The sequence below is a fragment of the Puma concolor genome, chromosome F2, assembly GCF_028749965.1.
Source record: "Puma concolor isolate L17-30 chromosome F2, mPumCon1.1.hap2, whole genome shotgun sequence".
In the NCBI taxonomy this organism is placed as follows: Eukaryota; Metazoa; Chordata; class Mammalia; order Carnivora; family Felidae; genus Puma; species Puma concolor.
In genome coordinates, this window is record NC_141684.1 from 32897918 (window position 1) to 32910862 (window position 12945).

The 12945-nt window shown below is 35.9% G+C and overlaps 1 protein-coding gene across 4 annotated transcripts in view; it reads right to left on the reverse strand.

Moving 5' to 3' along the window:
* Positions 1-12945, reverse strand: part of ZFPM2 (zinc finger protein, FOG family member 2) — a 474560-nt gene that overhangs the window by 342465 nt on the left and 119150 nt on the right. For all 4 annotated transcript variants that reach the window (XM_086694918.1, XM_086694916.1, XM_086694915.1 and 1 more), the window contains one exon: positions 10334-10435. In XM_086694918.1, coding sequence (XP_086551044.1) covers positions 10334-10435 — 102 coding nt within the window. The remainder of the gene's footprint in view (positions 1-10333; positions 10436-12945) is intronic.

Genomic DNA, 12945 nt, shown 5'->3' on the forward strand with positions numbered 1-12945 from the left:
GAAGATATGGTAGGGTCACGCAAAAAAAAAAAAAAAAAAAAAACACTAAAATAATCAATAAGTTAACGGATAGTGGATTCAGAATAGGTTAATGTGGGAACATAAATTTCTCCGAAGGCATATTCTTAAATTCGGAGCTTGAAAGATTCTTAGGTAAAAATAAGAGTTAAACAGTAATAATTTTTCAATAAACAGTTTCACAGAAACCCAAATATGTTATATCTTTATTTACTAAGAACGTTCAAGAATAGTTGTTTGCAATAGCTGAGTCCATTTGTTCACCTTTCCCTCCCACTACAACTTACCACAGTCTGGTTTCTGCTACCAGAGCTCTACTGAAATAATTCTAGTTAAAATCACTAATATCTGCATGGCGCTAAACTCAAGGAGAGTCTTTAAATCTCCGTCTTGACCTCTCTGCAGCAGTTAACCCAGGCGTGACTCCGTCCTCCTTAAAAACGATTACATTCTCCTGGCTTTCTCCATTTTGTCTGGCTACTCCTTATCAGTCTCCTTTGATGACACTTCTTTCCCTATCCTCCAGTGAGAGATAGGAGTTTTTCGAGATTCATGTCCAAGTCTTCTTATATTTATTCCTACCCCAGGCAATTTCATCTACTCCCATGAGTTCCACCAGCATGCATACATTGCTGACTTTCCAATTTCTATCTCTAGACCAGACCTCTCACCAAGCTCCTGGCCTATATGACCAACGTTCTACTCAACAGCTCCCCTTGGGTGTCTCACGAAACCTGCAAATGACATATTAAAAATCCAGCTTGGGGCACCTGGATGGCTCAGTCAGTTAGGCATCCGACTTCAGCTCAGGTCATGTTTTCACGGTTAGTGGTTCGAGCCCCGTGTCGGGCTCTGTGCTGACAGCTCAGAGCCTGGAGCTTGCTTCGGATTCTGTGTCTCCCTCTCTCTGGCCCTCCCCTGCTCCCTCTCTGTCTCACTCTCTCTTTCAAAAATAAAGAAACATTAAAAAAAATCCAACTTATCTTTCCTCCTAAACATGCTTGTCCTTCGGTTTTCCTTACCTCAGTGAATGGGAATGAAATATTTGAAGTTGAGCAAGCCACTTTCAATCACACCCTCATATATATCCAGCACTCTCTACAAACACTTTCATCTCTTGATAACACTCTTGCATTTTTATTGACTTTCTTCTATCCATTCTCCACAGAGCAGTCAGAGCAGTTTATATTTAATGCAAATATGAGCATGTGGTTTATATGTAGAACATGTCTTCAGAGTGATCTTCAAGTTAAATTCAATAACGGTACTGTGGACTACAAGGCCCTGAATCACTGAGCTCTTCCTTTAAGAGCCTCATCTTATAACACTCTCTATTCTTTATTCTGAAATTGGTAAAGAATGAGAAAGAATTAAGCACATATCCTCCCTTCCCTCTAAGAACAGAATTTAGGGGCAAGCAGTGGATGTTGGAAAAACCTCCAGAAGATAATAATATCAGCTAATAATACAGAAGGGAGGATAAAATGTAAAAGTCACAATTGTGCAAGCCCTAATGACATAATGGAACCTCATAATAATCATCAGGTGAAAAGTTGAATGGGAAATTTCATAATGGATGGATCAAGCTGAAAACAGGTGAGCCCTCTGATACACTGTAATATAACTACAGGTGGGACATCCCATCTTTATGTAATATACACCAACACGAAGCAATAGAAAGTACCCAGCAATGTATATGTAGTCTTATTGCCTAGAGTATTGAATCTGAATATATTCAAGGATCTAGATTTAACTACCAATTTATAACAAATGGGGGGATAGAGGAGCATGTTACACAACACTGCTAGCATGTAATCTACCTAATTTAGAATGCGCACAATATTCCAGGATAAACACACCGGTTTCTCTAGCAACTAAATGGGAGGGAGGAGTTGAGGAAAGAAAGACTGCTATCAATTCTAAAGACGTGAGAATTGTATCAACTAGTATGTGGACCTTCTTCAAATCCTGGTTTGAAAAAAACAAACATAAAGACATTTCTTGAGATAAATGGGAAAATTTGAAGATGAATTTGAGTTTTATATAATATTAAGATTTACTTTTGTGCATGATAATGCTATTATTTGTGGTTATGTTTTAAATAAAAGTCCTTATTTATTACAGAGGCATACCAAAGCACATATGGGTAAAACATCATGACTTCTGTGATTTTTTGAAAGAAAGAAAGAAAGAAAGAAAGAAAGAAAGAAAGAAAGAAAGAAAGAAAGAAAGAAAAAAAAAACTGATGGAACCAGATTGGTAAAATTTGATAATAACTGAAGCTGGGTAATAGGTACATGGGGATCTATCATATACTTCCCTCTTATTTTATGTATATTTGAAACTTTGCATATTAAAATATAAAAACTACAAATGAAAACAAATGAAGTTAAAATATTTGTTCCTCAGATGAGTCATTACTGATTTCCACGTCTCACAATATGGTTTATGGTATCATTTATATTTCTTCTGTACAACAGCCACCACATATGCAGTAAGCACTCAAAAAATCATTATTATTACAACTTGCAGTTTCTGGGAGAGCACAGAGTCTCTGAAGTAGAGGGTGCCTTGGTGGCTCAGACTTCGGCTCTGAAGCCGAAGCATCAGACTTCGGCTCAGGTCATGATCTCGTGCGTTGGAGCCCCACGTCAGGCTCTGTGCTGACAGCTCAGAGCCTGAAGCCTGCTTCAGATTCTGTCTCCCTCTCTCAGATCCTCCCCTGCTTACACTCTGGTGCTCTCTCTCTCTCTCTCTCTCTCTCCAAAATAAATAAGCATTAAAAATAATTGTTTAAAAAAATAAAAATTCTCTGAGGTAGAGACCACCCTACTTATGTACTGACACATGTCCCAGAGTCTAGCACAGAGCATTGCATGTATTTGACACTCAATATACAGTTGAATAAATAAACTTTTGCCCAACTAACCAACTTATTTCATCTTGTGTCATCAATCAATATTATCCTTGTAATTAGTCTTCCAGTAATCTAGTTCTAAATTTGTGGCCCATTTGTAGCAAGTATATGCATCTGTATGCACTTGCTCTCATTTTCCAACTACCTCTAATGCACATCCCTGTGCTGGTCTTTACTTATTCTTCTGAGCCCAATTAAGTCCTTTTCTGACTCCGACAAAATAACAACAAATAACTGCAAGGTTTAGTTTTTCTTTCTTTCAATTCTCCGGATATGAGAGCAAATGTTTTTAGGTATTTTTTTCCGAGCAAAATGCTGAGTCAAGAAAAAGAACCAATACCAAAAATCCTTGTCCCCAAATATTTAATGCATATGTTTTAATGAAAGAGGTTATAAAAGGGATAGCAAAGGGTTCTCTTATATGTCAATTCCCACTGGCTGGCAGTATCTTCCTGGAGTGCTTTGTGGAAGAGAATTCTAAACTGAATTACGTCTCAGCAGGAAAGAGCATAATAATAAAAGTCCTGTTATTAACACAACTGAGGGGGGAGTAGCTAATCAAAGTAGGCAAACTGTGAAGCAGTAATACAAGCTTTATGTTTAAACTAAAAATATACAAAAGCATGTTTAATAAGAAAACTTTTGACGTAGGGCCTAGACCTTTGATTTGTACAGGGCTCACTGACTGGTGTTCTAGTAAAGTCAACAACATTCAAATGCTTCATCTACAATTTGTAGTTTGTTTCCATAGAGTGAGGATGTAAAACCACTGGATTGAAGGCCACTGGATTAAGGATATATTTTATGCAGTATGTTATAACTCAAAGATATATCTTTCCAAACAATAATCATAAGTACTTTGCCTCCAACCTACTTTTTTTTTTTTTTTTTGGTTGGGTTTATGTGTGCCCTAATTCTACATGAGAGTGAAAACCGGAGTAAAGAAGTAAGATAAAAGGAACTTTTTTACTGAGTTTATGTGGCATTCTGTTCTACAAAGAGTAAAGCTTTCATCTTTTAATCCGATATCCACTTAACTACATTACAGAAGATTTATTTTGACCCCCTCTTGTTTCATAAGGGGCTCAAAAGTCTGTCGCAATTTTTGACACTTTGTTATACTGTGTTTCTGACTCTCCTCCCCACATGCCCGCGCATGCTTATGCGCGCGCGCGCACACACACACACACACACACACACACACACACACACACACACACACCCCTCCCTGCCTCATTTTCATACGGACACAAAGCATTGGGATAAAATGATGGTTCATTATAGTGGTACAGAGCTCTTATCTTCATCCGGCAAGAGTCATTTCCTTCCAAAGATTGAAATGCAAATGTGAAAATTAATGATAACTGCATTATCTGATAGCAGAGATAATACCAATTCACTGTCAGCGTAATACACAGTCATTCTACGATTTCCTCCGCTTCTCACAATATTCTTCTTACTGTCAGACTATATCTATGGTTAACTATGTTTCATAGGTTTCTGTTAATTTACTTCAAATGGCATTTCCCAGATCTTATATCTACCACATTTTCCCAATCAAAAAGGAAACGAAATCAGAACTGTAATCTCCAAGCCCTTCTTTGGACTAGTAAAGAGAAAGGGAAAAAAAAAAAAAAACCCAAAAACCCTGTATCATTAGTGTGTGCTTCTATCTCCCAGAGGTCTTCCAGCTACCATTCCACTTTATGCAAAACACTCCCATCTTCTGGGTTCAAGGCACAAAGCAGAACTAACCCCATCATCTACATGCTGAACAGCAATTGGACGAGGCAACTTATTTACAGATTTGGTGATCAATTCGGCGTACAGATTTGATGCACAGATGCAACAAGTACACAATCTGATTTTATGCTAGACATTTACTCTTGAAAACATACTTGCATTAAAATTTCCTTAACTCCATCACATTTTCAGCCCAGTTAAATAGAACATAGTTAATATAATCTGATGATGACTTTCACATAGCAAAATGATTTTGCAGAGTGAACTCACCATGCAGATGTTAAATGAAGGCGCATCGTCTGTAAGGCATTGTAATGGCTCCTATGGCACAATTGCCGAAATTATATGAAAAGTAATATTAGAGCTATTTATTGAGCACTATGAAGCCTCGAGCTCCTTGTTTGACACAGAAAATCTCATTAATGAGGTAGTGATTATTATGAGCCCCATTTTATAAACAAAGAAACTGAGGCCTTGAGTTATTAACTTACTCAAAGTCACAAAATTCATGAGTGGCAGGGCCAAGATATAAATGGAAGAAATATTTTTATTTCTTCCCCACTCATTATACTACCCCCAAAATAAGTTTCCTTCTATGGAAACTCAGATTTCTATTTAACAATCTAGGAGCAAGTTGTACTGTTCTGTAATATATAATACAAAACAAAAAAAATCCGAATTTTATTCTAGTAATTCATCAAATCTTCAATACAAGGTGTGATTTTCTACTTTATTTTTAAAAAGTTTTTGTAACATTTATGTATTTTTGAGAGGCAAAGAGAGACAGAGCACAAGCAGGGGAGGGATACAGAGACAGGGAGACACAGAATCCGAAGCAGGCTCCAGACTCTGAGCTGTTAGTACAGAGCCTGACTTGAACCCACAAACCATGAGATCATGACCAGAGCCAAAGTCAAATGCTCAACCAACTAAGCCACCCAGGCGCCCTGTACTTTATTTTTATTGAAACATCTCAAGCACTTAACATGTAAATATGAAAATAAAAGCGCATGTTTTTCTTGACAAGGGTGTGTCAAAGAATCTAAGGGACTGCTTGATCAAAATTATATCTGTGCATACTTTCATTGATATATATTTCTTGAGATACATTATTTGCACAATTTGAGTAGTGTGATATGTTCATTTACTAAAGCTCCTGGAAATTTCAATTATAGTAGTTGTAAGCCTAATGGTAGGACTTAGATACATTCAATATTAAACCAGAGAAATCAGATTATTCACTATTCCCAAGTGCAAAAGAGGTAACCATGTTTTTAACAATATAAACTAGAGAACTGGTATTCTTAGAGTTGATATAAGATGTGACTTTTGAGGTGTTCATTTCATAGAGGTAGATGATGAATTTATAGTGATTTATCTGAATTTTCTCCCCTGAGTCTCCTTCTGAATCTAAATACAGAAGTCAGAACCCAAGACTTTGGCCATAGATTGTGGTTCTAAAGATTTCTTAAAATAAGCGAGAGCCAAAGATGTAAATCCTATTTCAAAATAAGGTCCATATTCTAACTGTTGGTTGGTGTGAAAGGTTCTATGGTAAGAGAAGACCATTAACATCAAGCAAATCCCACCCTCTCCCAAGCTGTCCGCTGGACACTTTCTACACATCATTTCTTTCATATTTCATCCACATAACAATGTTTCAAGGTAGCTATTATTATTCCCACTTTAAAGGTAAGCAAACCAAGGCCTGGGCTATTTCATATGCCTAAGGTCACAAGACTGTTAACTGTCAGCATGTGAACTCAAACACAGATCTGACTCTAGAATTTGTTCAGTTTCTTCCGTAGTTGAAACCATTCTCTACCTTCTAGGTTCACATGCTTAAATATTAGTTGCATCAGTCACCTAAACACAACGCACAGATAATTTTAAAAGATTAAAGAAGAGAAATGGCATCCAAAAGAAATATGGATGGCATCATACTATACCTTTGGACTTCTCCCTACACCTTTCATGATTATTAGTGCATAATAATTATTTATTGAATAATTAAATGTATAAGACTATTGGTAAACTGAAGTACTTACAAGGGTGATGACAGGAAGAAGAGTATTTATTTAGAAAGGAGAGAGAAATGATATATGAAGTACAGGCAAATGCAGATGAGGAGACAGTAGAGACCAGGTATCATATCAATTAGGTTCTCAGCAAGGTAGTATCAGGGTAACAGGCAAATGCAGATGAGGAGACAGTAGAGACCAAGTATCATATCAATTAGGTTCTCAGCAAGGTAGTATCAGGGTAATTTTTTTTTAAGAGCAAGAAAGAAAAGTAAAACTTAAAAACAGTTCCTTGAGATATGGAAATAATGAGGTAATGACGTTTACATTGGCCTGAACCTTACAAGCTTAGTGTGGGTCTAGCTCTCCCTTCCAACAGAGAAAGATTCATAAAAATGTGAAGAATATTTAAGTGTCACAAATATTTAAACATTAAAAAATGTCACCATAGAAATGTTTACAAATGTAAGATAATTTTTCTAAAGACTATTTAGGTTCCGCCTAATCATAAGAGTTAACAAAGGTGTGAGCAATTACTAAATGTACCTTTTAGTTGAATAACAAGTAAGAGAACAAAAAATTGGCACTGGGGGATTTGCATATGATAAAAATAGAACACTTCAGAAGAGTTGATACATTACTGAAGTGAGCCATCGGGAAAGGTTGTGGAGTGGACTTCAATCAAACTCTTTAAAAAATATATATATAAATCCTGATCTATCTTAAATGATGTCAGCTCTATGCCTCTAATTCTTTAGATCATTTTCCTTGTCTTTGATTCTGCTCTATTTTTATTTAGAGAAAGCTGTCTATCTTAGGTTGAAGCTGTCTATCTTAGGTTGATGCCGAGGACTGGGTGGGAGGATTTTAAAATTAGGAGACCTTAAAATCACACCTGGCTCATTACCTCACGTCTTGACCAATTATTTGCAGTTAAATTCAAAACTAGATGTTTAGTATTTTTAAAGTTGTATCAGATATATTACTGGGCTTTAAAAAAAATGCTGAGAATTTTAAATGGTTCTGCTTCAAGACTCGACAATTCAAAAGCCTTTATAATGATCAGTAATATTTTATGTGTAGGACCTAATTCTCACAGAATCCCTATGAAGTGTGAATGTCATTTTCTACATTTTACAAATGGCAATATAGGAACAGAGAAAGCAAGCAACTTGACAAAAATCACCCAGCAAATAAGTGGCAAATCCAGAATTTGAACCTTAGAATACAGAACACAATTTCTAACTGTTTGGAATCCGTCACTAAAACTTGGACGATTTTCTTCCCTTTATACACTTGGAAAGTACCAACACCGTTTTGCAAATAACAAAAATCAGGGTGAAATATTGATATAATCGCTATTATACGAGAGCAAAAGTGCAAAAACATCCCCTATACTTTGTCCTGATTGAAGGAAAAGTAATGAAATTTCTACCTTAAAATGCATATCCAACAGATATCCTTTTGTTATGAATCAACTTCATTAATTTAGGGGTTTCAAAATAATTAACCCCCTCTTTTTTGGTAAAATACCTGAAGGGAAAAATCTGTTATCAATTTTGCAACAAACAAACAAAAAAGAACTTTCTTATAGGTACATCTGCTTAGATACATACCTTTTTCCTTTAAAGTTTTTTTTTTTTTAACGTTTATTTATTTTTGAAAGAGAGAGAGACAGAGAACAACACAGCACAAGCGGCTGAGGGGCAGAGAGAGAGGAAGACAAAGAATCAGAAGCAGGCTCCAGGCTCTGAGTTGTCAGCACACAGCCCAAAGCAGGGCTTGAATTCACAAACCGTGAGATCATGACCTGAGCTGAAGTTGTATGCTCAACCAACTGAGCCACCCAGGCGCCCCTAAAGTTTTTACATATTCAAGTGTGCCAAAGAAAAGAGCATAAACATGTTCACTATAACAACTAAATAATTCATTAAATCAGATACATAAAAGAAATTTAACTCAACAGTGAAACATCTCATCCTGGATGACACATCATTCTTTACCTTGCTCCTCTCTCTCTGTCTCTAAGTTAATAAGACTAGTTTACTTCCGGAAAAGCTTCCCGAAAAAGGCGGCATTGGGTATGCCCATGTGTTTAATAATTTACTACTGCGTGAATGTGCTTACATACTCCCAAGCCACAGGGAATACAGTGGGCCCCAGACCATCAGAAAGAAGAAAATCTGCCCCCTCCAAGTTTCCACCATCGAAAGAGCAGCCAGAATGTACACTTTGTAAGTAGGCATATCCAAAAGGCCATTAAATCTAATTAATTTTAAATGTAAAAACTCTAAGCAGCACACATATGCCTAATTCCATGAATAAAAAACAGCACAATACAAACTTCATCTATCCTTTTGAAATTAAATGTAATCCTCAAGAAAAAAAAATGAAATTTTCCAAAGATTTTTTTAAATTGTAATCCAAGGAATTCTTTCCTCTACCGAGAAGACAGAAACATTATGCTATAAGGGGAAAATGCCAGAAGTCTACAACTTCTTCCAAACCCTTAAAAAGTGATATAATGGCACTTTAAATATAACACATTTTGATCCAAAATCTTGTATAACCATTATGTTGTATGTATACAGAATACAAACATTTGTGTGTATCATGAATAACATTAGAAATGACATCATAATAATCAGCTATACTGCATCTTCATTTTTGTTTGCATTATATTTTCCAGCTGCTGGTTTCAGAAAATTACCACTGGAGTCCTTCTCTTCTTCACGCACAGCAGAGAGCAATTTGCAAAGTCATGCAAGGGTGAAAATGTGATTGAAATATAGGGATCTTTCTTAATGAAAAATGTTACTGCTTTAGAAATTATGGCTAAAACTATTTCAAAACCTCGCTTATATCTTTAAGTCCTATGACATAATAGTCTCCATTTATAAATATACCATCAATTGTAAATTACTTGGCACTAAATATAAAGAGTTTTTTTTTTAGTGAGTTCTTATGAACTGTATATATTTACATAAAATTATGTTGGTGTTTAGGAGTATTTTCATCATTTTTTTTCTTGAAATGATTAAATATCAGGATTTTTAAAATCAAATTAAATTTTCATTCATGAAAATGTTGCCAAAACCTTGAATCAAATAGGAGTATCCGTTAATATTTTCTAAACTTCTAAATATATATTGAGATTTAATCTACAATTTACAATGACTAAATTAAAAATATTTCTTTATACTATTACTGTTACTTGTTTAAATGTGTTAAAATTATTCCCAAATTGAATGTAGATATAGCATCAAGATTTTTGTTCAAAAGAAACCCAAAAAGGCAAGTAGAATGAAGTAATTCTTATGTGACTGTGGAGTGAGAAAAAAATGGAGATTTTAAGCAGAAGAAACACTGGTTTTTCTAGTTTATTTAACAGAAAGATAAAAATCTTCTTTAAATAATGTTTACTTAAACTCCCATGTAACCTCCATTCACACACAAATATATATATGTATACGTATATATATATATTTATTATATATACGTATACATGTATATACATACATACATACATGAGCTGAGATTGTAAGAGTTTTACAACCTAATTAAAATTTAAGAGGAAAAAAGTGAATTCCTGATAGTAGCAACAACCGGTTGAATTTTAAATTTTCTGTCCTACCTGGTCCATCCCAATCATCTGTCTCAACTCCAGGCTGGCCTGGCTTTTCTGACTGTGTGTCCCCATCTGATTCTGCTGTCTCCTGGACTCCTTCATCATCACCTGAAAACACCAACACAGAGAGAAAAGGGGAAATAGTTAAAGCTCTCTATTTGACATTCAGATCCGGTAAAGGGATGTCCTTAGAGTATGTCTAAGCATATGTTGGTTACATATATTTGTCATTATGCAGAGAAAATGACCATGATTAATCATTTTGATATCTACTATGGATTTATAGTAAAGAAAATCAGCATTAGTCATCAATACATGAATACGTAAATAAAGTTAACTGCTATAAACAAAAACATTTCTGTAAAAAATTCAGTGTTATTAATATTTTATATAAGAATAAAATTAAAAAAGCAGTGTGTAATTACCACTTTTAATATGGAAAACCTTAACTCTTGTATTTCCAAATAATAATTTTTATAAAGGCAAGACGCAGCAAAACAAAAACAAAGCAATTTAACTGGCTTAGGGTAAGACATATTTAGGTTTGGGGCCAAATTTAGATTATTTTGAAGATTCCGTCCCCCCGTCCCCCCCCCCCAGCTTTTAGCTTGCTAAAACCTATTTTTTAAATGGCTATAAAAAGGCCATAAATAATTAGCATATGAGATGAGCCAGTGACTCAAGTCTTCACAATGCAAGAAACTATAAAGCTATACTTGAGAAGTGAAGAGAGTTCACACAGTTTCATGTTTTCATTTCCACGTAAGAAAAAAAAATGTTATATTTTTTGAGCGAGAGTATAGTTATGGCAAAGAACATATGTTAACAAGGCAAGTGCATATCAAGAGGTCTAATTTATAAGAACCTTCACTTTAAGTAATAAAGCAACTCCTTTATAGGAAAGTAATCCATGGTAACATGGTACACACAAAAATATTGCAAAATATACCTACTATAAATGGTAATAGAGATCAGAAAACCGAATAACAAGAAAATGCGATGTCATACCAAATTCGTTCCAAAATGGATACCAAAAACATGGCAATTAAATGTTGAATCTAATAATGCTAAAAATTTTAAATTAAATTGCTTGCCCATCTAGGCTTTCTCTGAAGTATTTTCCACATAGTTGTCCAAATCTATAATAATACTTAAGTTTTTATATGATTATAACAAAAAATACATTGAATTCTTAACATCTTTACAAGTAACACAGAAATAACAAAATTTTCAGGAAGCGATTCTTATTGCAAAGACATTAATGTGATGTTGATGAGTTTTGAACATTAAACTCCATAAATTTTGTATTTCATTTCCATATATAGCTTCACAAAATGAATCATTTTTAAAAAGTGGAATAAAGGTAGAGAGAATGCAGAAACCCAGTGACAACTCTGTTGTCACCATTTCATAGCACAGGATCATTGGCTCTGGTGGGTGACAAAGAACAAAAAAGATACCCCCACACCGCCAAACCCATGTTTGGAATTGAAGGATCTTGGAAAGTTGAGTTCTCTCTTCTTTTCAGGATGACTACAATGAATAGCAAGGGAATTATTTCCATAAAATAATAGATACTGAGCATTTACCATGTTTAAGGAACTGTAGGAGATATAGCAGGATATATGTGGAAAAATACAATACTTTTTTGGAAGGAGCATAAAACCCATTTAAGAGAGTAAGTTCACAAATAATGAGAGTGCAAGACAAGGTCCAAGTGCCATTAGAAAGGTACAAAGACTCAGGAGTAAGATAAGACTTTTAATCTGTGCTCCTTTTTACAGGTCACATAGAAGAACATGGACACATCAACCAATTATCTTACAAGATCAGTGGAAGAGTTCTGCTCTCACTTCTCAGACGCAAAGAGGGATGGTTCTCAGCCTGCATAGACAAGTAGGCTGTACAGCCTTTTAATATTTTCAAATGCTGTGAACCCTGAACCAAGTGCCCCTCAGCCCAACCCTCCCTGCCCCAGCCCCTGTCTAGTGTGCCCCCTCCTATCTCCCCTAATCCAGAGACTAGGGGTTTACGTCTATTCAGCAAGAGGTTTATGGCATCTGCTCTGATCGGTCAGAGCCCAAGTTGTACCAGTTGTTAAGTACTTTGAAAAGTATGCCCACATATATGTGAGTATTGAACTAAAGCTGTGCAGGTAGCAGACTGGCATAACTGGACTCATTAAGTATCAGCTCTAGCAGAAAACCCTGATGCTTTCTATGAGCTAGTTATTCTCGGCTTGCCCCTTCCTGATGGCCTCAATTGACTCTCTTCCCTCTATGCCCTACTTTGTACTTTGTGCCCCATGAGGCAGAATTCTGTGGACCCCATCACTGGGGCTGCTTTGTTCTCTTATTCCTGGGCGGGTTCAATCAATGGGAGGCACTTACAAGATGAGAGGATCAGGGGGCAGGAAGAGAGAAGACAGGTACATGTCCTCCAACCCCATCTTTTTTAGGGTCTCCAGTTGGGAGCAATGGCTGTGCTGTACGTGGGCACTCTTAAGCGGCTCATATGCTTCTCCCACGCTCCCGCAGCACTATCACTTCCCATGACTCTTCAGATCAGGAGAGCTAACAGCTTCTCACTGTCGCCCGCCATCGGTGCTCCCCATCCCT